At 37.8% G+C, this 24,698-nt stretch overlaps 1 protein-coding gene across 2 annotated transcripts; it reads right to left on the reverse strand.

The window, feature by feature from the left end:
- Positions 1-78: 78 nt before the first annotated feature.
- On the reverse strand, positions 79-23,978 carry LOC122647351. 2 transcript variants are annotated; one of them, XM_043840784.1, is made up of 9 exons: positions 23,937-23,978; positions 23,639-23,898; positions 21,532-21,652; positions 16,803-16,964; positions 15,254-15,300; positions 2,971-3,124; positions 528-594; positions 391-447; positions 79-319 (listed from the first exon to the last, which is right to left on the reverse strand). In XM_043840784.1, the coding sequence occupies exons 2-8, from the start codon at positions 23,834-23,836 to the stop codon at positions 393-395; spliced, it is 804 nt and encodes a 267-aa protein (XP_043696719.1). In that variant the 5' UTR covers positions 23,837-23,898; positions 23,937-23,978; the 3' UTR covers positions 79-319; positions 391-392. The 2 variants fall into 2 exon arrangements, with proteins under 2 accessions (XP_043696719.1, XP_043696714.1); XM_043840779.1 differs by having other exon boundaries at positions 79-447.
- Positions 23,979-24,698: the final 720 nt, after the last annotated feature.

The following is a 24,698-nucleotide window of genomic DNA, read 5'->3' on the forward strand; positions in this document are numbered from 1 at the left end:
TACTCAATGCTCAGGGGTGAGGCTTCTCATTCGGACATAATCAAGGGGAGGGAGGGAGTAATTTACTCATAAATAAAATAAGGAACTTAAAAAGTTAATTGATCCAAGCCATTGAATAACATCTTTTCATAAACATGTCTCGTAAAATAAAATAAAGATCCAAGGGAATTTCATTAACTCCAACATTTACATTCTTCGTGGCACAAAACTTATATGTGTAACAGAACCTACACTAATTACAGCAGAGCCTCTTTTCCATCTTTCATCAACTTTTCCTCCACATTTGCAAAATAAAGGTTCACAACGGGACCTGAAAATTATCATATTTAGAAGTCGCTTTTGAAACTTTTCAAATTTTGAGAGCTGAAGCAAAGGAGACAGAATAATATCTGTCAATTATCTTTTTCATCATCAGAATCCTGCACAAGTGCTCCTCTTACCTTTGCCCTGCCCAACAAGGTTCCAAAATATAAATAAGATGCAGAAGAGAGAACTGAAACAGTCAGTATGAATGCAGATGCTCATACCTGCGATACGCAGGGACAACCCGCTGGCTGACTTTTGTAGTAAAAGAATCCTTCGCAAATGGCTTCTCTGCAGTGCAAGCATACAAGTTATTTTTTATTAATTACATATGAGATACAGGAGACCTAAAAGTGATGCATATGGAGAACAGAACAATGAAATATACCAACTATAAGAGAAACATAACAATTATTCGTTATTGCAATGTTCAAAGTAATGCCAAGTCATCCTACAAGTGGCTCTTTTTGCGAATTGAATAAGAGTAAATAAAAAGTACGAGCCTAAAAAATAATGAAGATTGAATATGAATAGGAAAAAAGAAAAGTACTAAGAAATTCTCTTTCGCAAATCAGCAGCAAATATAATCCATTAGATTACAGTTTTAAGTTCTCTGGTCAAAAAAAAAAATAGAAGTTATAAAACTTAACTATGTTCACGATACATGAGCATATGGTATATATAGCTAGAGAAGTTGATACACTATAATTTTACTTTTGGACCTTTCCATATTGAGGAGCACCATACAACATTGTAGCAAATAAGGGAATTGATGATTACATTCCAGCGCCTTGTTAACAGAAAAGATACTGACATCTGTTTCTATTTCTTGTTACTAATATGGACTAATTCGATACAAAACAACTTATATCCATGAATAATTTGAAATTGTAGAGCAGTAGAATCTCTCTTTTGAGCTGAATTTCTATTCTAGGCATGTTTCTCTATACAAAAATTTGATTTTAGGCACTGCTGTAATGCAATGTCTGCAAAAAGTACAAAGCTTTTTGAGAATTTTCTTAGTTGATCACCTCCAATTTGGGTTAGACATTTCTCTGATGTAGATCAAAGCATGAAGAAGAAATGACGAAAACACTGTTCATGTGGTTACTCCTCACACGGGTACTGTTTGCATGAACAGTGGTCGTGGTACTGTCTACTTCAGTTTTGGGTCATATGGACAGCTGGCATGGAATATTAGATACTGCCAATATCATATCCCAAGTTGCTATTTTATGAGTTATTTGTTTCTAAGTTTGCCGATCCTATTAAGTTGGGATAAGGCTGTGTTTGTTGTTGTATTTGTTTCTAAGTTTGATTTAGGCAAATACTAGTTAGGTGGAGATTTGTTTCCACTTTTATCTTTGCTTATTGTACAAGGAATTCCTAGCTTGTGCAGGGATTCTTTTCCTTTCCCAATACTTTCTATTTTTGTATTTCAGTAAGCCTATTTAACTGTATGAGCCGTGGCCGTCTGCCAAATGATTTTATGAATGAAAGAAATTTTGCTTTGCACAAGAAAACCTTGTGAGATGCCCTAGTCTGAGAGAGACTATCTTCTTCTTCCCCTTCTCTATTTTCTATTTTATTGTTGTGGGTAACCTGTTGCTGAGTAAAATTCGAAGTCCTGGAAGTATTATTGGACTCAGACCCTTGAAGATCAGATATTCATCCTTACGGACCACTGTTTACTAGAGATTTCTGCAGAGATTTTTGCAGGCTTGTAGCTACAGATCCAGCCATCAATCTGTGACAATATTTTGACAGCCAAATACACTTCACACAGCCTCGCTTTGATAGTACTTTGAGGCTGATCCAGCAGCTAGGTTCGTCTATACCAGTTAGTTACTTGTTCTGGGCCTTAGTTACTAATTCTGAGACCTGTTGATATCTCAGCATCCAGCCATCACTAGTGACTGAGATTTTGAAGGTTTAAGTCCCTACCTTTGATTGGTTTATCAGCTCCATCTGAGGTGCTGGGTTACTAAATTTGTTGTTGGTTATTTTCTGGTTAATTTCTCTCTAATTTGTCAGTTTCTGTTGCTGACATCTTTGTTGTACACCATTGATATTGTTACTTGGTGATCGGTACTGATTTTACATTACTCTCGACCAAGACAACATAAAGTTATGATTTCTTAACCAGGTATTAATCTAAATTAACCACTCTGCTTTTCACTGATGCTATCTTAGAAATTCATTGGTTTCTTGTCTCAAATATCACCTAGAAGTATATCCTGGATATTTCATGTGTCTCATACTCTCTCACACAAATATAGAGATGGTTCAATATATTATCCACATTAAGGAAGCCCAAACCTTGAAAGGGGTGCTTAAAGGGAAAACTAATAGTGGGTTCCTCCTCGTGAAGATGCCGACATAAACTACCTCTTCTTTGTCTTTGTTCTCATGCTTCATTCAAACAGTCCAGTAAACTCTCTTCACAAATTGTAAAGAGAACATAACAAACAGCAAGTGAGCCCATAATCAATTTACAAACCAATTTATTCAATACTTTGTCCAGTTTCAAGATTTAAAATAATACCAACAAATGAAACTTCAACTCACAGTTTGGAGCTTTGTAATCACAAATTTACATATGCCAAAGCCTACCTCAAACAACAAGGCGGGGAGCTGCTATGCAAATAAATAGCAGCATGAACTCACCTGCAGGAGAAATTATCTCAGAAAGTGTCACTGAATCTGAGTTTCTAAGAGGATCAGAAAAAGGGAATGCTTTGTCAGGACTAGATATCTCTGCCTTCCGTCTCTTTGGATTCAGGACTGCATCAAGTTCCTTTTGGATAATTTCATTCTTTTCCTGAATGATTAAGTTAACAAACTTGGGTCACAAAAATAGAAACATACTTAATTCATGAGATGTGAAATACAGCGATTCTCCTACCTATTAAGCTAGTATAAACCAGAACTTCTATAAACCTTTCTACTTTCTTTCATTCTTTTATTATTATAAATAATAATAATAATAATAATAATAATAATATTATTATTATTATAAATAATAAAAATAATAATAAATTATTATTATTATTATTATAGATAACAGGGAAATTTATATGTAAAATAATGCTAGAATACAAGCATAAAGTACAACAACAACAATAATAGGCCAAAGCCAAGACCCCTCATAGGAGGCCTAGACAATAGGAAGAGGTCCCAAGTACAAAGAATCCCTCTGAACAACCCCTAGCAGACCTTTTCTCCAAAGAAAAGAAAGTTCCCCTTGAAAGCATACACTTATCTTTCATTATTAAGAAATAGGTAATGCCAAGATTCCACCTCTGGCTTTGCAACCATTGTATAACCAGCCTCGAATCACTTTCCACAATCATGTTAAGCCACCCATTAGACCTTCCAAATCTTTTGCCATGGCCTTCAATTCAGCAGTGATTGAATATTCTGTGCCAATGATGACTGAAAAAGGCTAGGACAACCACACCATTATGATCCTTTAAACATTCCTCCAATGCCAGCCGGAACTTGATTGCTAGCTGAGTCTCCATCTTGTTGAGTTTGATGACATTCAGTGGGGTGGGGGCATACATGCTGAATATGGTCCTGCCTCACACCAGAAGATGCTAGTAGGCTCCAATGTCTCATAAAATAATACATGGAAATTCCATGGCAGGCTTCCAAAGTGGAAGCCCATCTAGCGGTTGACATAATCATCTTGATCATCTCGCATGCTACAAAAACAAGAACAACAAACTCATCCTTATCCCAACTATCACCTCGCATGCTATCCTCAAAAAACTTTATTGAACAGTTGAACCTTTCTTGGGAAAGCAAGATATGACTAACCAAACCCAGGATGCATACAAATGTTGAATTCAACAAAATTTCCATGATGAAGAACCTCTAATTTACAAACATATTCACCATAGTAAAATATTGCAAGGAAATGATCACGCTTCTATCATTTCCCCCCCTCATGGATAACAAACTTTTATGTCTATAATAAATGATCTACATGTTAAAAGGGATGGTACACTCCCAAGGTGATACGAGCCCTAAAATTTGGGATCACTATGGGCCCACAAGGATGAATGAATCCAATTATAAAAAACAAATGGCATTCGTAATTTCAGGAACAAAAATTAAGTCCTTAGGCGTAAGTTAACAAATAACAGTATCCAATTGTAAAGAACTGGAAAAAAAGTCTTCTGCCAATTAACAGAGGGTGTGGATTGACATGACCTTTTGGGGGCAAATATGTCGCATATTTGGATGGAACACAATATTTGGAGATGGACTACCAATTCTAGATCCTTTAGACAGATTAGGAATTCCATCTCTTTGGATGTCACCTCCAAATCCCCCCCCCCCCCCCTCTTCTCTTCTTTTTGTGTATACTCCCCAAGGAATAGGCATATTATTGCTTCCTACGCGCTCCCCTCCTCTTTGCTCTTCCCCCCCAAGGTGGGTCTGCTAGCCCTCTTGATGACAGAATCGTGGGTTAGAAAGAGAGAATGAGAGAAATAATGTGTTGTATTCATTGATAGGTAAGCCCCTCTATTTATAATAAAGGGGAAATTACAAAGAGACTAAACTAGGCGATGTGGGACTAAAACCCACATAGCCCACTTACACTTAATAACATAAGAAGAATAAAACTACCCCAAAAAGACCAGAATACCCCCACGGTATTCTGGATTACATATTCCAACACTTCCCCTCAAGCTGGATTATACAAATAAACAAAGAAAGAAGATCCAGCTTGAACTAAAGAAAAAATAACTCCTAATAATGCTAACACTCCCCCTCAAGTTGGCGCATACAAGGTACTAATGCCCCACTTGAACAAAAAAAGGAAAAAAACTAAGTTGTAGCAGAATCCAGCTTGACAGATGAATGCAACTCCCAAATAAACCTTCAAGAACTTAAAAAAAATAGGTCTTCAAAACCTGGGCAGACTTCAGCAGCAAACTTTCACCAATCTTTAACAATTGTCATGTGATGAATCTCTGACTGATAATCTTAAAGATAAGCAACTAGGGCAGCAAGCAGATGAATCAAGCAGCAGAAAAGATCAAACAGCGGAAAAAATCAACCCAACTGTAGAACCTCATATAGGCAGGCAATAACCAAACATCTTCAATACTTTAATACTTCAATCTCCCCCCTTACGGCAAACTCAACCCAATAACAAAGTAGATACCCATTGGCAATGGTGAAAACTCTGATCTTCTATGTTTTACACCAAGTGTTCCTGCAAGTTCCACTTCTACAATGTCTGCAGGTGTACTATACATGATCCCCCCCCCTCATATGTAGTACACGTGGACATAACAGAGATGATGTAAGAGATAGGACAAAAACATAATATTCCAGAATTTTCCAAGAGGTGCTAAGGATAATGGAAAAGGAAGAAATGGCAAATTAGAGAATACCATTGACTTCCAAAGGGGTTATGGGTATATGCCAAAGGTATGTTTTGGGAGGTGGTGAAGTGAAAAGAGCAATGGGATAATGAACCATGGACAAAAACAATGCAACACAGTAATCTTCAACCTTTTTCAATCAATAAAACTAATTCCAAAACACCAATCTCCAATAATCAGATCTGAATTATAACAAAACAGGTCTGATTTTTAGAAGGAGAAGGCACCATTCTTCAAAAACTTGATCAATCTTCACACAAGGAAGAACCAGTGTGCAAAATTCCAAACTATAAACTCTCACATGCTAAACAGAATTGACGAAGATATCTGGACAGCAATGGATGTAAGAAGCTTTAACAAAAAACTTGGATCAGATCTGAATTAGTGAATAAGGCTAGGATCAAGCTCTCAAAGTAAGCCGGATATGAACCAAAAAAGCTTCCCATAACTGAATAGGTTCGTAGTTGCAACCAATAACCTTGGAACACACTGTTGTAATCCCAAATAAGCTAATCTCCAGGGTAGTAGATTCGAGTCTTCAATAATGAAAGAAATTCGATCTCCAATACTAGGATACTCAGTCTCAATAATAGGGCAGCAGTAGTCCACATAAAGGCAGTAGTAACATATCAACCAGTCATACTTACAGAAGCCAATCAATAGAACCAGCAAGGTAGTTAGTAAAGCTCAATGGAACCAACAAATATAAGATAATCACTCAGTAGATCCAATAGGTAGTTGAAGCAGCCAGCCACATAAGAATAAGGAAAATATGTTAATAATTGGAAAAACCGAGCCATAAGAATGAACTTGAATTTTTTCCAAAAATAACTGATGAATGATGCTGAAATATGGGTTGAATACTCCTCTGATATGTATAAGTCTCTCCTCAAAATATGAGCTTGATAGGAAAACCCTAACCCTAAAATCGATTGTTGTCAGGGTTTTAGAAAACCCTGAAATTGAGATCGATTTAGGGAAAGGGGGCTGTAATTGCTGATGTAGACATGTAATAGATGCTGACCAAGGCTGCTAGAATGGAACCTCCAAGGTGAACAATCAATCTCCAGTAAGAGTAAGACCTGATCTTCAAAGGGGAGAGACTCCAAAAAATTGCAGAAATAAAGCAGGGGAGCATTACAGCACTACACCAGCATAAAGGACCTTCTTCAAGCCTTGAACCGATGAAGGAGAGTTCTCTTTTAATGTTAGAACCACCTCCAAAGCACTCGAACAGCAGCAAACATCCCTAGCCCAAATCGAATTTTATCAGGGTTTTGGAAAAACCTGAAAAGAAGAGATTGATTGGGGTAAGGGTCTTCAAAAAACTTGGATAGGTGCAATATTTAGGTTGGCTGGTCCTTGAAGTAGGAGTAATCTGCTCTCCAAAAATTAGCAAAAACTGAAACCTGAAAGTCAGGGTTTTTGGCAGGTAACCAAATTAGCAGGTTAAAGAATTTTTGTTGTGGAAACAAATCCAGCCATCAGAAAGGGTCCAAACTTAGGTCGAGTAGGGCTTGTAGTAATAGGGAATCACCCCCAAAAGATCAGTTGCATCTGAAAAAGGAAACACCAAAATCGATTGGAGTCAGGGTTTTGAAAAACCCTGACACTTAAAACCCTGACAAGTTGAGATCGATTAGGGTATGGTGGCTGGAATTAATTAAAGCTTGGAGAACAAGGAAATAGGGAATGAGGATAATGGAATAGGGTAGAAAGGGGCTGGAGAAGGGTGCATAGGGAGTTCCAATGCTGGAAGGTCAGCCTTCAATAGTAATAGGAAGTCGATCTCCAAAAAATTCTGGAAAACCCCAAATCGCAAAGATGATTCCAACAGTATTTTACTATAAAAAAGTAGATAGAATGGAGGAGGGCAGCAACTAAATCATTGGTCAGGGATTTTACCTCATTAGTGCTGCCCCCTTACAAGGAGAAGCAGAAGAAAACTAGAGAAAGAGAAACCGAGAGAGAGAGAGAGAAAGAGGAGGAGAGGTCGATTGGAGAGATGGAGTAGGGTTTTTTCTCTTTTTCTAACCGAGATCAGACCAGCTCTGATACCATGATGGCAGAATCGTGGGTTAGAAAGAGAGAATGAGAGAAATAATGTGTTGTATTCATTGATAGGTAAGCCCCTCTATTTATAATAAAGGGGAAATTACAGAGAGACTAAACTAGGTGATGTGGGACTAAAACCCAGATAGCCCACTTACACTTAATAACATAAGAAGAATAAAACTACCCCAAAAAGACCAGAATACCCCCACGGTATTCTAGATTACATATTCCAATACCTATGTATTGTAGGATGTTTCTCCTCTCACCCCCTAAATTCTGGGGGTTCCTTGTATTTTCTCTCTTTGGTAAGGAATTTTTATTCACCCAAAAAAAAACATAAAGGGGGAATAAAATAGAAATAAGGTATAGATTTGAAGGACTTTTTGTAAATAAATAAAAACACAGATTCAAAAGGAGAGAAGATCTCCTTCATCACTTCACCTTTGGACTAGAGATTCTTGGGTTAAGATCTTCACCCTTAGGCCTTCCAAAAGTAACCAACAATCGACTCAAAGATCAAACTGAAGGTGAGAAAAATTAATTGAAGTGAAGTCTGGCGATAGAATCAAAGACGGAAAAATATCTCCTGTGATATTGCAGGGGATAAAGATCCATCAAAGACCAGTTCTGAGAACTGTTGGGATCTCTCAACAGAGATGTCTTTTGGGACTGGACTCCTGAATTTCAAATCTCCCTTGAGTAGTGATTCAATCCACAAAATTTCGAGCCAAATCGATTATCTATCAAGGAGTTCAAAGTAGTTCTTCACCATAAGGTAGTGTCGCCAGTTGCAAGAACAGGAACAAACTCAGTAATAATTAGATAGAAGAAGAACGAAATAAAGGAAGGAAACAAGAAGGGGGGAGGAAGAATAGGACAGAGTACCTGATGGAGACATTTCAGAAACCACAGGGAACAAGGGAAAAATAGGGGCAGCATGCACAACTGAACAGCTGAGAGATAAGCCTTGATTTCTTTCAATATTCCAATCTGATCTTTCGTCGGTTACAAGCATCCATATATAAAGAGAAAGAACGATTTAAAACTGAGAATAGAGTTCCAAGCTAATCTGGACTCACTCCTACATAACTAATAAGAGATAATGTTAAAATAAAAACTGAAAAACAACACAACAATTAAATAAAATCCCTATATGTAACTGTATCACAAGGCTTCCCACCCCAGTTGTCAACCTACAATTTTTATTTTTTAAATTTTTGGGTACGATTTTTCTATTAAGAAAACCAAAAGTAGAATGAATTTAACGCTTTATCATGAAGAAGCTCCTAGGAAGAGAGATTAAATTCAATAGAGCTGTACTTCGTACTCTTTTACTTTGTACTCTTTTTTATGCATATAAATCACCTAAAGGTTTTATTTTATTGGAAATAAGCTTTGGGTTGACAGGGAGAAGGACATGGAGCTGCACCAGGTGAAGAAGTAAGGTGTTATAAGTGTATGGAAACGGGACATCGTTCTTTCGAGTGTCCTCGCCGGAGATTTGACTCACAAGCTCATTTTGTTGAGCCGGTAGAAGGAGGGAGGATGATTTGGTTGATATAGAGGGAGATCCGGTCTATGATGACGATGGTGGTGACAAACACGAAGAGGGGAGAATTGATCCCATGTGTTCTCATTGTAATGGGCAACCTTTATGGACCAAAAATATGGGTAGAATCATGGCTGTGTGGCAAAACTAGGAAGGATAAAGTAAGGAATGATCCTATTAAAGCTGATTTGGGAGTAGCTCCGATACATGATAAGAGATATGAGAAAGTCGTTTGAGGTGGCATTGCCATGTTCAGCGGAGGCCTTTGGATGCTCCAGTATGGAGGAGTGATTTGATTTGGATTGAAGGAACTAAAAGAGCCAGGGTCATTTTATATATATATATATATAACTATCATATTTGGGGCATGTTATGTGACAAACATGGGAGGATGCTAACAAAACACCACCTCACATCAAGTATCTGCCATGTGGCAGCTTCAATAGGGCCCAAATTCTGTGGTCAGGTTGACACCAAGGTCCCTCACCAACATGTCTAGTTTCAGCCCAATCCAAGTTGGTGGCAAAACAAACCATTAAAAAATCCACGACAACAAAGAGAGTGTACAGGACTACAAGGATGTGCATTGACATAGAGGAGGGAGTATGTCATTACATGGGGAAGGTAAATGATTGAGTTTGAGGCTCAAAATTTGACACCAGGCCAATCAAGACCTAGACCTGTCTATCCAACGGTTGGAATTGCCTGCATCATCCTGGAAGTAGGGGTATTTTTGCTGTCCTGTGTGGATCATCCACGTAGATGATCCATAGTTTTTCTTTTGATTTATATATTAATCTTCTATATTTAATTTGGTTTATCTTTGTATTTCTAATGCCTGAATTTTTCCTTTCTTTTCTTTATTTTATATAGGGATTTTAGCGGTCATTTTTTCCCCTATTTTTCTTGCTAGTAGTTTATCAATATATCGAAAACCTATACAAAGGTGAAAGAGGATTATCATGTACAAAAGAAGAATTTCATCAATTTATCAAGAACACAAAAAGAATGAAAGAAACGATATCATCATCCCAGAAAATGACCCTCCCCTCTAAACAAACTGCAGCTCATAAATCAAGTACGCCAACCCAAAAGTTTCAAATGAACCCAAGTGCACTTAAAATCTCCATTTTTTCAGAATTTTCTAAATTTCTAATCTTCTTTTGGAACAAGCAAGAGGCTTTTCTATGATTAAATAAACGGAATGAAAAAGCTACTGTAAAATGAATACAAGCTGTATAGATGGAGTCCTTTATACTGCCCTTTCCTTCAAAGCTTCAAAGATTGGTAAGGGAGGATGAGAACCAAAGGCAATGGAAAATATTTTATCATTGTATAAACAGACTAACCCAATAGATGCGTGTGTGTGTGTGTGTGTGTGTGTATGTGTGTGTGAGAGAAAGAGAGAGGCTAGTCAAATCCAAGAAGAACAAAATCTCACTGATAATCAAGCAAGAAACTGTAGGAGTAGCTTCCAACATATCTAGGTCATCAAATCTTAGGGATAGAGAAAATTAAAATAAGTTCTAAGTAACCTATTTACCTGTATCATTTAACTTGAGAAACTGACAATTAACAAAGAATTACATCAGTTGATTTTGATCTGGCAACTGAGAGGTTTCTTAGGAGTTCTCAACTCAATTAGTTCATTCTAAATGTAAATTCTGCCAAATATGCCAAAACTATGCATTCCTGGTTTATCTATTAAATTAAAATAAAAAACTCCAAGTCACATAATATGGGTTAATACTAAGATATATATTAGCCAATAAATTCCAAGTATCAAATTTTGGAAAACATTTTAAGAAATTTGGATCGATGTTACAAACTGACCAGATCCAGGAAGTTTTAAAATATTGTGTAAATTGCAAGAATCAGTTCTGAAAAATATTTGTTATCATATATATATATATATATAGAGAGAGAGAGAGAGAGCAATTCAGTGCACAAGGCTCCCGCTACTGGAGGGTCTGGGAGGGGCAAATGTACGAGCCTTATCCCCTGCTTCATAGGAGAGGCAGTTTACAAGTTTTGAACACGCAACCTCGGTTGTGCCAAGGCTCGCCAATTATATATATAATTCCTTTATTATCCATTAAAAAGGGGAGAGAGGGAAGACCAAACCTGATTATATAAAGATAAGCCTCAACCAAAACAACTACATCTAACTGGAAACACCAATAACTCAGGGTGGATCACGGACAATTAGGAGAAATCTGCAACTACACTTGTGGGCATTGAATTTTGAGATTTAAGATGGAGAACAGAAACTTGAGGAAAATGAGCGTAAAGGAGCAAACAAGGAGGAGACTGGGACAATAAAGAACCAAGCTAGGTAACATAAGCCAACCAGTGCAATACATCATCAAGAACAAAAGAATCAGATTATAGCATCCACGATCCCCCTTGCATAGCTGGCCTATTGCTAGACAGTTACCAGATTTAGAACTACTTTGGAAAAGATATTCAAACAAGAGCCCAGGGTGCAAACCTCTCTAAAAAATTATAGAATCTCCAAGGCCCATCCCTCACAAAGGAGAGACAACTCATGATAAGTGATAATAGTCAATCACCTTGAAAATCATTCTCTTAGGATTTCTATTCTATTCCTTTGCATTTTATAGAGAAAAAAAAGATCTAACAGAGACATTACTGTCGAGATTCTGACCGAAAAATTGATAAAGGGAATAGAGATGATGATAGGAGAATCGATAAAGGGAATAAAGATGATGATAGAGATCATACTGAGAAACAGAAGAATTCCGTATGGCCGTATGGGTAAAAGAAAATAGAAATAGCCAGACAAAGCCCATGAAGGATGGATAGCAGTTCAGCTTTAACAATATTGACAAAGTCAACTGCGCTTTCAGTTAAGTATGGGAATGCTTGCACACTTTATAATTGTTCTTATCTATTTCTACCCCGAAAAGAAATCTATTTGGTTCATCATGTAATAACTAAAAAAGGCAGCTCTATCTGGTGGTTAACTAAAGAAAGATACAAGGGCTACAGCCTGCACGAGAGAGAACATTATTCTCTGTTCTTCTCCTCCTTCCTGATGGTTTCCCATCTGTTTCTCTCCTTACTAGTTCTGTTTTACATTTGAATCTTCTCCATTTCCTTTGCTTTCTGCTCTACTCCGATAAAGATCCATCTCTTTCCCTTACTTTAGAACAACTGTAGCAGAGTAAACCAGAAGAATCTTCATAACAGTTCCAGGAATCTCCACTACACTGGAGACCCTGAATTTCCACTCCTAGAACCCATCAAAATTAAGTTTGGCAATGCTTTCAGCCGCCACATGGTGAGTAGGGACCAAGGTCAAGAAATCAAAAAATGCTAGGGTGAAGAATTTCAGATTGATTCTTCACAAAAGGATTGAAGGATATCCCTTTGGAAATATCAAAACATAGCAAACCACTATATCAGAAATCTAATTGATGCCTTTCAGGAAATGGAAGCTATAAGGAGAAATTTCCCGTTTGATTCTTCTTGGATACTCCTTAGGACCACCACCAGAGAGCATCTCCAAAGACATTTGACCCTTTTACCAGAAAGTTTAGTCAGTTTATGTTACCTAATAGGTTATGGAACAAGTTAGGCCTTTCCTTTTTAGTGTAGGAGCTTATTTTGAGTCTTTTCTATAAGGTTGTAAGGGGGCAAGTATTGAACACGAATTTTGATTAATGAAAAGCTTTTTGCTGCTCTTCTTCTCCATTGAAGATTTTTGTCTTGTGATTGATCAAGGCTGTTGGGATCGGTGTTTGATCCGACTGACACCTTGCGGTGGGAAGCTCAGGTGGTTCATTGATGGGATTGGTGTTTGATCCAATCGACACCTTGCGGTGTGAAGCTCAGGGGGTTCTTTTGAAACCCTACATTCAAGTTCTACTTTCTAGTTTCAATCAAAGATCCAATTTTTCTTCAAGTTCCTCCATCAACAAGCTGCTGCCAATAACTTTCTGCCATTACAAGTAAGTTGGAAGCATCCCCATCCCCATACTTCTTCTCCTAACCCTCTACAGCCCCAAACCCTAGATTTCCTCCTGTTTTTAATTTTCCCATACCGTAAAACCTGCAACTATTCTTCTTCCCTTCTAGAATGTCACATGTAAGGTGATTTTCGCAAGAATTCTGCCCAGCCAAATCTAACCGTCAGAACACTCTACAAATCTGGCCAATTATTCCTCATACCCTCCTAAAAAAACTATTTAAGTTCGGTCAACTTCCGTCCAGCCAAACCCTAGAAATCGATCTTTTCCTCTTTTCCAAAACCCAAAACCCTAACCCTAACTTGCTGCCGGTTCAAGTTTACACACTTCCATCCATCAAAACATCTCAAGACCTTCACTGATAGACTCCCTACCTCAACTTGACATAACCCATACATCAAACCCTAACCCTAATTTCACCAAAAACCTATTTTTAGCCTAGCCGATTCACCTGTTCATAATAGATCCTGGTTTACTGGCTCCTAGTTGGTCTTCTACCAATCTAGGGCTACATTAAAGGGCCAGACTGCTGACACCATTAGCAGTCAGGCACATGCTCAAGAAAAACCTAAACATACTGACGAGGTCCAGAAAGTGAAATCTGACACCTCAGCAAAGCTGCAACGAAAAAGGTGCCACAATCTTCCTTCTCCCCTAAGGTGACAAGTATGACCTTATTGTAAGCTGCTGCCCACACAAGGGTTTGATTTCAGCTGGAGCCAAAGATTTCAATAACATTAATGTCTTGAAGCAGAAAAACCATTGGCTTGACTGAGTACCATAAAAGTATAGGGGACTGAAGAAAATATACTGTGGATCTGGATACCAGATTCTTCAATCATGAAGACCTGGTGTTATAACACATCATTGAAGATATAGCAAAGGAACCTATCTAATCAAACTTTTATCCACCAAACTGCTACCAAAATCTAAATTTAAAAACTCTGAACAGAAAAAAAATGCAACAAAGTTGAATTTGAAGTTTTTCAGAAGACAATGTGAAGGCAAGGTAATTTTCAAAAGAAAGGAGAACCAGCCCATCCAAAAATCCTCCCAGAACTGGACCCTTTCACAGTTTCATACATCACCTGAACAGAAGGGATAAAAGTAGTGAGGATCTGGCTAATGCTTTTTCAATGATAGGATACGGCAAAATGATTGCTATACATACATCCTACCCATTAGACTGAAGGCAGTGTATAGTTTTTTGACAACATTGGACCAGAGAATATCAAATTCACTAGAAAACTGTCACAGCCATTTTGCTATCAAAGATATGTTCATCTCACCATTATCCTTAAGCCCACACATATATGGTATATCAGAGAGAAGAAAATGTTTGATCTGAAAAGATTAGTTCTTACACAGTAACGCCACACCCCAAAAAATGAGGGACTTAGTTTCTCTTTCCGATCCAAATTTCTTAACGAATATTCTCAATGATAGGGTCCTAAAATTCGAGATATCATGGGTTGGCTCAAAGAGGAAAGCTCAGATATTTAGGAGCCATTCTTCAAAGTCACAACTACGTAAATTGGAACAAAGTTTCTTCCTTGATGTTTAAACCCACCCTGGTTAAAATTGACATTTAACACCAACATGTACTTGAAACACTGACCATCAGATATGTCATATTTGGGAATTGGGAGTACTAAGCTTCACGTAAAGGATTATCCTCCCAAAAATTCTCCCAGAACAGATAGGAAATAAATTGCATATTCATAAAAAAATAAAAAAAAATTTGTCTTGGTATGGCGATAAATATTTTATGCGAATAATTAGAGACTAAGAAATAACATTGATCAATATATTTAAGAATGGCTGGACCAGATGGTCAGACTGTCAGAAACATTACCCATAAATGGTGTACTGCGGCTACTACCTATACCAATCAATAAATATTAATCAATCTTTTAATTTTTAAAGCATAACGCCAGCAGAAGGTGACACACCTGTTCAGCTGAAATCAGATTTGTCAACTGATATGCTCGTGTTTGTTCTGTTGACACAAACAAAACAACAATAATAAAACATCAATAAAAATCTGAATGAACTCAATGAAGTTGTTTCATAATGCCAAAAACGTTACAAAATAAGATGCAAACTAAAATAAGAAACAGAAGATATTACTACACTTGTCTAGAGTGACAAATTGATTTAAATGAGAAAGAAACTACCACAATAGAACAATACTCTGACAGCTTGGTAGTAACACAATTAACATTTTGAGAGGAAAGCTTAAAAGAAGTAGGGTCAGCAAGTCATAAATTGAATAAATGGATTTCAATGATCTGATTTGTCATTTCAGTCTACCACGTGGCAAAACTAGGAATGTTTGTTAAAGAGATTCCATCCAAAACGGCTGTGTGGGAAACCTTGTGCAAGCTATTTGTATACTATATTTTTTGATAAATACTATATGTATACTCTTCTGCAACTACTTCGATGACAGTTGCATCAACCGACAACTCAGTATAACAGAACTCATTTGTCATGCCAATATTGTATAGATCCTTCTAAAAGGATGGCATATCTGTGCAGACAAATAGTGAATTCTGATAATATGCTTTTTTGAGCAAACACTTCATAGTTTTTTTTTCCTCGTTATCTATCTGTTTGACATTTATGGACACCTAGGATGTATTATGAATTCTTTCCCGACAAAATGTGACTAGGTGGATAATATAAATGGCAAAATGATGGATATGGGGCTAAAAGACCAAAGAAGCCTGAGGCCCAAACAAATTGCCACATGTTCCATAAAAAATGGATCAGGACCCTCCACCAGAAAGAGCACACTTAATCGATTCATTAGATTGTATCTATTTGAACCACCAAAAATAGTTCCAATGAATCAATGCTTCAAAATCATCTGCTCAAGCAGATTGTTGGCACATACATTCATTTAGACTGGACCCACCCAGCTGAAGGTCCAGATCTTCTGAACCTAAGAAATGTTGTAAGTTATTAGGAACCCAGCCCAAAAACACTATACTTGTTTTGTCATTCATCTCTTTAAAAATAAAATGACTTTTCTGCTTTTTTACTGAACCCCCTCCCCCCTTTTGGGAGGGGCAAAGAAAAAAAGCCTGTTTCAATAGGTAAAAGAATAACAGAAACATGCAGTCTCAATTATTTCAAAGAAAATATTATTTTTAGATAGGTTCCCCCACACATGTTTCCCAGCTAGCCAAATCAGAGTACCAGACTCCTAAACATGTTAGATCCCGACACCTAAGTCCAAATACATGCAACAGTTATATACTGATAGAAAAACCTCAGTGGTCACTCAAGAGTTTCAGACAATATTTTAATGAAATGACAAGAGCTCATCAACAATAAATTGATTTGAAGAAAATCACTAAAAGCCTAATTGAAAGGATTTCCATTGTGAAAATAACACTGATAAGGACTAAGATATTTATTTAAGTAAGAAACAGGTTCTCTTTCATTAGTTCACCAGAAAAGAAAATCAGTTTATCATCATGCGTGGGTTACAACCTTTTATAACTAAATTATGCTCCCTTTGAAATGCTGTAAAAATCCCAATAGATAGATTTGCTATGGCATCACTAGCAGATGAGTTGACAAGCCCGACCAGGGAAATGGAGAAAACAGGCATTCCTTTCGACTTTTGAGCAATGAACTTGGCAAGTGGTACATCTGAAATACAGGAAGTTTAATCTCCACATGTTAGATAACTTCCCCTGTACAGTCCCTTTCAAGACATTTACTACTGCATAGAACACATGTTTATTACTGATGAAGAAGCACCTAGGAACACAAAAGCATTATGATTGTTCACATATATCAATATTTGCTAAGGAAAAGGATGTGGTTATTAAATAGCAATTAATTACTCTACTAACATTTGGATTTCATAGTCCAAAGAAATCTCCATACATGAACATCTTCTGATTACTCAGCTCCTTGACCAAGAAAAACAAAAAACCTCATGTAGAATGTCAATAAGAAAGACACTGGAACTTAAAAACAATTTGGATACACACAATAGTTAGTCCATTTACACCATTCAGATACAGAGCAAGAGCAAATGGAAAGCCTAATGATGCAGTACAGTATGCATGTAGGAGAAAAAGGCAGGCCAGAACCAGGCCCATAACAGTGGCCACGGTTCTGGTTCTGGTCCTTAACTAGGTCAAGCTTGATGTAGATCAAAGCATGAAGAAGAGGAGGACAATAGAAGTCAGAACAAAGTTACTGTTCATGTGAACAGGACCTGAGTTACTGATGTAGATCGAAGCATGAAGAAGAGAAGGACAATATAATTCAGAACAAAGTTACTATTCACGAATTATTGCTCATGTGAACAGTACCCGAATTACTGTTCATGTGAACAGTGTCACAGCCCATATTTGCCTTGTGTGGGAATGGCTTTTAGAAGATCTTGAGGGCCCATTGGAGATATCAAGTGGAGAAATAGAAAATCCTAATGATGCAGGTTCATCATAGAAATTGACTTATTTCTTTAGAAATAGGCCTAAGGTTGGGTTATATACATGTTGGGCCTTTGTTCCCAAGGGTTTTCCATGTATTAGGCCACTTTAATGAGCCTAAACTAGGGGTATATAGGTTGCATACGGGATTAGCACAATACTTAGTTTATTTTTATGTTTTTTGATTGAACCGATTCAAATTGGTTGCATCCAATTGGTTCAATTTAAGTGATCATGTGACTTGGTTAAGTTGTCATGTGATGTAAGTTGAGTTGGATTAAGACTCTATAAGTCCAGCCATGTTTTGAGTCTATTTCCTTTAGTATTCTAGTTTCCTAGTCAATTTAAGTTACCTAATAGGTTAGGAATAGGGATAGGCCTTTCCTTTTTAGTGTCTAAGTCTAATTTTGAGTCTTTTATATAAGGTTGTAAGGGGGTCAAGTATGGAATACGAATTTGATTAATAAAAAATATTGTTTTGCCGCTGTCTTTGCTGCTGCTGCTTCTCTCTTCAGAGACTGTCTTGTGTGTCATATCAAGACCCTCCCTTGTGAGTAATATCAAGGTTGAAGGACTGGAATCCCCAGTGACTCCTTGCATCATGTAGATCGGGAGGTCCTCCATAAACCTAGCCTCACTCTAAAATCTGTCCAGCCTTATCCCTCCACTCGATCTTAGTTGCAGCCCAATCTGTCCATCAAAACCCTAAATCCAATTCTGCCCTAAATTGCAGAATTTCGTAACTCATCCAAACTCTAACTACTTTATACCAAAATAACCCCCTAGACCTGCCCATTAATACCCTATAAACCCCTTTCCCAAAATCCACCCCTAAACCCTAGATCCTGAAAACTCTCCATTTTTACAAGGCCTCTAACTCGAAACCCTAGATTTCCAACTTCATCCAAATCAATCCAAACCTACACCCATAGACCCCTAAAAACCTGCACATCATTACCAAATAAAACCCTAGCTCGAAACCCTAACCCTAACCCTAATTCTGCCCTAATTAGCCTAAGCTGTCCCAATCAGCCAGCCTTGTTTGGTGATCCTATTACCCTGGTTCCTAGTGGGACTACTCCTACCTAGGACTACATTACCTAATGCTGCCATAGTTTTAGTTTCTATTTTCAGTTCTAGAAAGTAGATTTTATTTCATTACAATAGAATATTAGGTTGTTACTAATTCCAGTCTTTCTATTTCATGTAATAGCAATAGGGAGATTTGGTTTCTATTTTTGTTTCTTTCAAGTTGTGTCTTTAGAGTTACTTAGACAGCAAGTTTTTCAAGTTTTACCTTTTGTAACTTAGTTCTATATATTGAAATAGAGTAATAGAGTAATAGAGTAATAGACCCAAAGGGTCTCCCCACGTTTTAATGAATGAAGTTATGTCTCTGTTTTGCAATGCATTGTCCTGAGAGAGGCTGAGAAGGGTGAGATGCCCAGGCTGAGATAGCCAACCCCTTCTATCCATCCTTCCCCTTCTTCTTCCCCGACAATCCTTTGTTACTATTTTTATTGTTCTGCAACAATCATGTTTCTGAGGAGATTCGAAGTACCGTTCTATAGTCTATACTGCTGAAGCTACTGGTTGAACCATTGAAGGTTATTCCAAGTTTCCAACGAGTTCAGACTGCAGATTCAAAACACAACCTGGCGGTTCTTCTAGGTGGTGCCTTATTGCAGCAATCTTCAAACCCCTGGATTCCCAGATTTGTACATCAACCTTAGCCCAAATTTTGAAAGTATAATACACTCCATGTAGCCTTCCTATGATGGTAATTTAATGTTCATCCAATGGTCTGATGCTGCTACAATTGTGAGTTACTATTTTTGGAGTTTACTTTCTATTTCTGAGACATCTTCACATACCCGCACAGCATCCCAGCCTGCTGATGGAAATGATGACGATGGTGATGATGTCGGTAATGGGGACGATGGATAAGATTCATAGGAAAGACTTTGATCAGGCTACACAGGATGCCAACCATGGTGCACATGCCCCCACATGTTCAGGCTATGGTGGGTATGGTGATTATGATCTGTATACATCTTCTTCTTCATTCCCCACCGCATTTAAAGGTCAATCATGAGGTGGGTCTTCTTTTGTGGATAGCATCTTCTCATAGCCAGCCTCCCACTAACCATATCAACCTGGTCCATCAAGCAGCTATAATGGGTCCACATTTGCATCATCTTCCCGGCCCGGTGATCTATATCCTATGTTGGCTTAGCTAGGGTATGCTGACGATGACATATATCAGGTTGTTGAGTTGGACTTCGAGCATCTCTTCAGGCATATCATGATATGGCTGTCTTTTGTGATAGAATCGGAGGAGCAGTTTCATCGGCGGGAGCAATTTTTAGCAGTTTTGAGGCTCTCCGAAACTCTGTGGTACTGACAGAGAATCGAAGGAAAAATGGTAAGTGTATTATTAGATGGTTTTTCTTCATTCCTACTGCATATTTGAGTTGTTTAATTGAATTTTCTGTGTTCTAGTACTAAAAATGGGCCAAAATAGAGCCTTTTGAGGCCCGATTAGACAATCTTAACTGCATCAGGATGACTGTCAAAGTTCAACTTGCGAAAAATTAAAAATATTGTTTCTTATGAAAGTATATACTCCCTCCATCCAGCAAAAATAGCCATTCCCTTTTTTGGCTGTCCCAAATTGTTCATCCATCACACAGAATTAAGTCATAAGTTCTTAACAACTACCACATAAAACCATGCATTTATTACCATTTTGCATTTGCTACCTAATTTGAAAAGCATTTCGTTCCAAGTAATGGCAGGGCAAGTTAGGAAAACAGAAGGCACTATTAAAGACCTGACCACTATTCCTTAGACTTTGGGGTTTTTCAAAAGGGGAAGTCATTGTGGGACAGGGAGTACTAGAAAACCTTAAGACTGGACAATAACAAGATTCAATCCAGCAGAGGATAGGCATTCTGACTCAACAGAATTGCCTTTTAATTGCTCTCACTGCTAGATGTTAGATTCTAGACTAATGGAACTTACTCCAGAAGAGTAGCAACTGTAGTTCATGACATGTTATTTTGGTCCAAGCTCAACATATAACTCCCAAACTGTTTGAACTCCATTACAGCTACGGCTATTGCTCAATATTTTACTCCCAAACCAGCGTGAAACCATGGTAGCTAGTGCTATTGCTCTATAATTTACCCCTGATCAGCAGTTAGAAGCTGATTTTCATCATGCCAGTAGCATGAGATTAACAATCATAAAATAGAGGAGAGACATATATATATATATACACATGTACATATTTGATCATCTGCCAGCCTAAGTATCATCAAACAAATATCAAGGTTAAGAACTTAAGATAAATGTTTGTCAGTACAGGTGTTGATAAATTTATTAAACTGAATCACAACAACCATGTACTCACTTTTGTTTTTCTTTTTCTCTCTCCCTCCCCCCAATCAAATGAGTTAGTGCGACAGTTATTCTACTTGGCCTTTTTTCTTTTCTTGTTCTTTCCAACAAACATAGGCCATGGTACTTTTAGTAGAAGATGTTGATACAAATTTATCTAAATAATATAGACAAAAAAGTGATACGATGAGTGCCGTATGAGTATTTATGACCATATCTTTCAACAAAGAGTTGGATAATAACAAATAAGTATTAAAACATCTCTGCATAACCCATTCAAACATATATTTTCCCAGTATTTTGAAGCCAAATTTAAAACATGGAATTCTCTAGTTATTGAAAAGACTGAAACTGTGGAGTAGATGAGTTACCTCTATGTCCAACCGGATGGATTGGACTGTCCAGAATAAGTTTCACTTGATCAGAATTCATCGATGCTCGAAGGTAATCCATAAAATCCGACCAATTCCCACCAATCCCTATGTCATCTTTCTGTATGGTTACAAAGAAGACAAATGATAATGAAAGAACTTAATAATCAACTCTTGCATAATGGTAATAAGAAAGTATTTGTTGCCAATTCACAGTTGGTTATAGCCTACAGCCAGGTAGGTGTACAAGCAGGGCAAGCCTAAGTTGGAGAATTGATAAATTTTGGACCCAATTGAGCCCAAGCCTGGCTCGGATCAGTTCATTTTGGTTTGAAGTTCAGCACGAATAAGTGAGAATTCCCCGAGTCTAATCAATCCAACCATACTGAGAACTAAGTACATGTGGAAACCACACCAACGCATCGACAGACACAGAAATGAAATAAAACGACAAAAAACTGAATAGAACTTGTCCATCAGTTCTTGCATAATGACAGTAAGAAAAAATATAAGCTTCCAATTTATAGTTGGCTAAAGCCTATAGGAAACTTTATAGACCTAGTAGAATAAAGAACGATAAGTCTAATCAATCCAACATACTAAGAATCAAGTACGGTTTGACAAAAACCATGATCACACATTAAATTAAATAAAAAAGGCTTCCCAGAGGATGAGGCTCCCGCTGCTGCGGCGTCTGGGAGGGGCAAAGTACGCAGCCTTGCCCCCGCTAGCAGATACAAAAATTGTTACATATACATATATATATATATATATATATATCATATGAAGTAACAAATGTAATCTGCCCATTTGGAGTAGACAAGAAACGTTATAACTTAAGAAAATAAAGAACCAAAAGTCTAGACAATCCAACCATACTGTGAGTGAAGTACTTAACAAAACCCACACATACACTCAACAGATACAGAAATAAAATAAACATGAAAATATGAATAAAAATTCACAAATGGCATCCCTAAAAATTTCCAAAGTGTTCCCCACGTGGATCTTATTCCTTGGGACTCGCAAAAATGTAGCTAAATTTAATAATAATAAAAAAACTGGCAGTCTCATTGCTAGTATGGTTGAAATTTTCAGCAAAACTTCCCACTTTTTGGGGGGCGAAGATAGAACTCAAGGAAACACAATATCCCAATCAACAACATGATTGATAAGATAACTAAAGCATGACATGATAGAATCTATGACTACAAATAACTCTGTCGTATTGTTGAAGAGGACACAGCATGCCAGAGTATCATTTTGGTTTATACAATGGCGACAACAACAAAAAAAACTCAGCCTTACCCCAACTGATTGGGGTCGGCTACATGGATCCTTGCAAAACAAAGTACGAAAAAACTAACTGAAAGTAAGAGGAACGAAAAAAAAAGAAGACAAAAGAGATGACAAGTGCAAAATGAGAAAAGAAAGTTACAGGAAAGAGGCACATAACCCTACAACAACAACAACAACAACAAACTCAGCCATGTCCCAACTTAATAAGGTCGGCCACATGGATCCAAACAAAACAAAGTAAGAGAAAACAGAGTCTAACCAAAAGGGAAACAGATATGGGGAAAGAGATGGGAAATGAAAACAAAAAAAAAAAAAGACAAATGAAAGATAATAAGAAAAAAGAGGCACAGCCCAGCATGTCAGGAGATTCTCAGCTAAATGGGGTCTGCCACGTGAATCTTTGCCCTCCAACAGGCTCTTTCCGTTATTCTCAATTTGGTTTATCATGGAATCATGAAGTAACATTTAACAAGGTGACAATGAATTATATCTTCATGGCAGGAATACAAACCCCCATTCCACCCTTACTATTTAAGTAAATAGAGATTCCATTTTGCTTTTTTGAGTAATGATCACCACCTTTTCTTTTTCTTCTTTTACAAACCCTAAATCTTCTTCAGAAACATTCGTATTTCTTTTCACCTCTTTAACTTCAACCAAATTTTTCCATTATTTTGAAACATTCTTTTCCTGAAATTTCACATCTCCTTCTGTAGTCTGAGAGTTCTAGAATATATGCAGCAAAAAAAAAATCGAGAATAAAATAGAAAGTAAAAGGCCAAAGTCAGGAACGGGGTGAAGAGCTCACCAAATCTTCCAGCTGTGATAGGGATCGAATGCTCTCGAAAGTATAGGAATGAAAGTCGGTTACATGGATTCTGATGGAAGTAGCATTGAATACATGAACATGAAACATAAACGGAAGCAGAGCAACAGAACATGGTTTATCCCACTCCGCATTCACTTTCCCAAAAATTGGTTCGAAGTTCCCCAAACTTTTTGCCATCTGCAGAGCTTTCACTTGCAGAAAACACACACACAAGCGGAGCACTCTCTATCTCTCTCCTTCTCTCTGTGTGACTTATGGTAATGAAGTCAAACCGTACAACTGAAATGGGCTAGAATGCTTAGCCCTAAAGGGCTGCTGCAATCTCAGTAGGGCAGTGAAAGAATGAGAGAGATGACACAGAGAAACGCTTGATTATCTCCCATTCAGAAAGCACGACAGGCACGTTTATAAGCGAGAGAGAACAAAACTGGAAGGACCAATTGGCATTTATTGAGACATGGAGGAAACGGACAATTGTTGGGAGTACCTCGGCGACTCTGTGCTTCATTCCTTGTTGGCGATTCAATGAGGGCCCTCTGTCACTCTGATTCTCCTTCAGTTTTTGTTCCTTTCTCTTCCTAGGCTTCTCAGGTTATGTGCGGAGGAAGGGTGCCACCCAAAAACAGAAAAAGGTGTCTCTCTCCTCCTGATCCCCTCTCTTCCTCTCTGTACATGTGGGCCCTTGGTCCCCAATGCGTCCGTTAGTTTTGGTACGGGGGACCACTCCATGCGACGGCTGTAAATCCCGCGTGCCTATCAAAGAAAGGGGAAAGTCTCTCTAAACCCTTAAACCAAAGGTGTAGCCTACGCTCAGTCCGATACATGAACTTTTTTGGGAAGATTTTCTGTCTGGGAGGGAGTGTGGCCGATATGTTTTTTCGTATGTGAGAGAGAGATAGATGTGGAGGATAGAGATTAGAGAGAGATTCCTGCCCCACTCCCGATTGGATCAGGATCGTCTCCAGGGAGCAGGGAACACCCAGGGCATTGCCAGCCATTGGGTTGTGCCGCACATATCCCTCCCTAGGCATGCATCGAG

The sequence above is a fragment of the Telopea speciosissima genome, chromosome 1 (genome assembly GCF_018873765.1).
Source record: "Telopea speciosissima isolate NSW1024214 ecotype Mountain lineage chromosome 1, Tspe_v1, whole genome shotgun sequence".
In the NCBI taxonomy this organism is placed as follows: domain Eukaryota; kingdom Viridiplantae; phylum Streptophyta; class Magnoliopsida; order Proteales; family Proteaceae; genus Telopea; species Telopea speciosissima.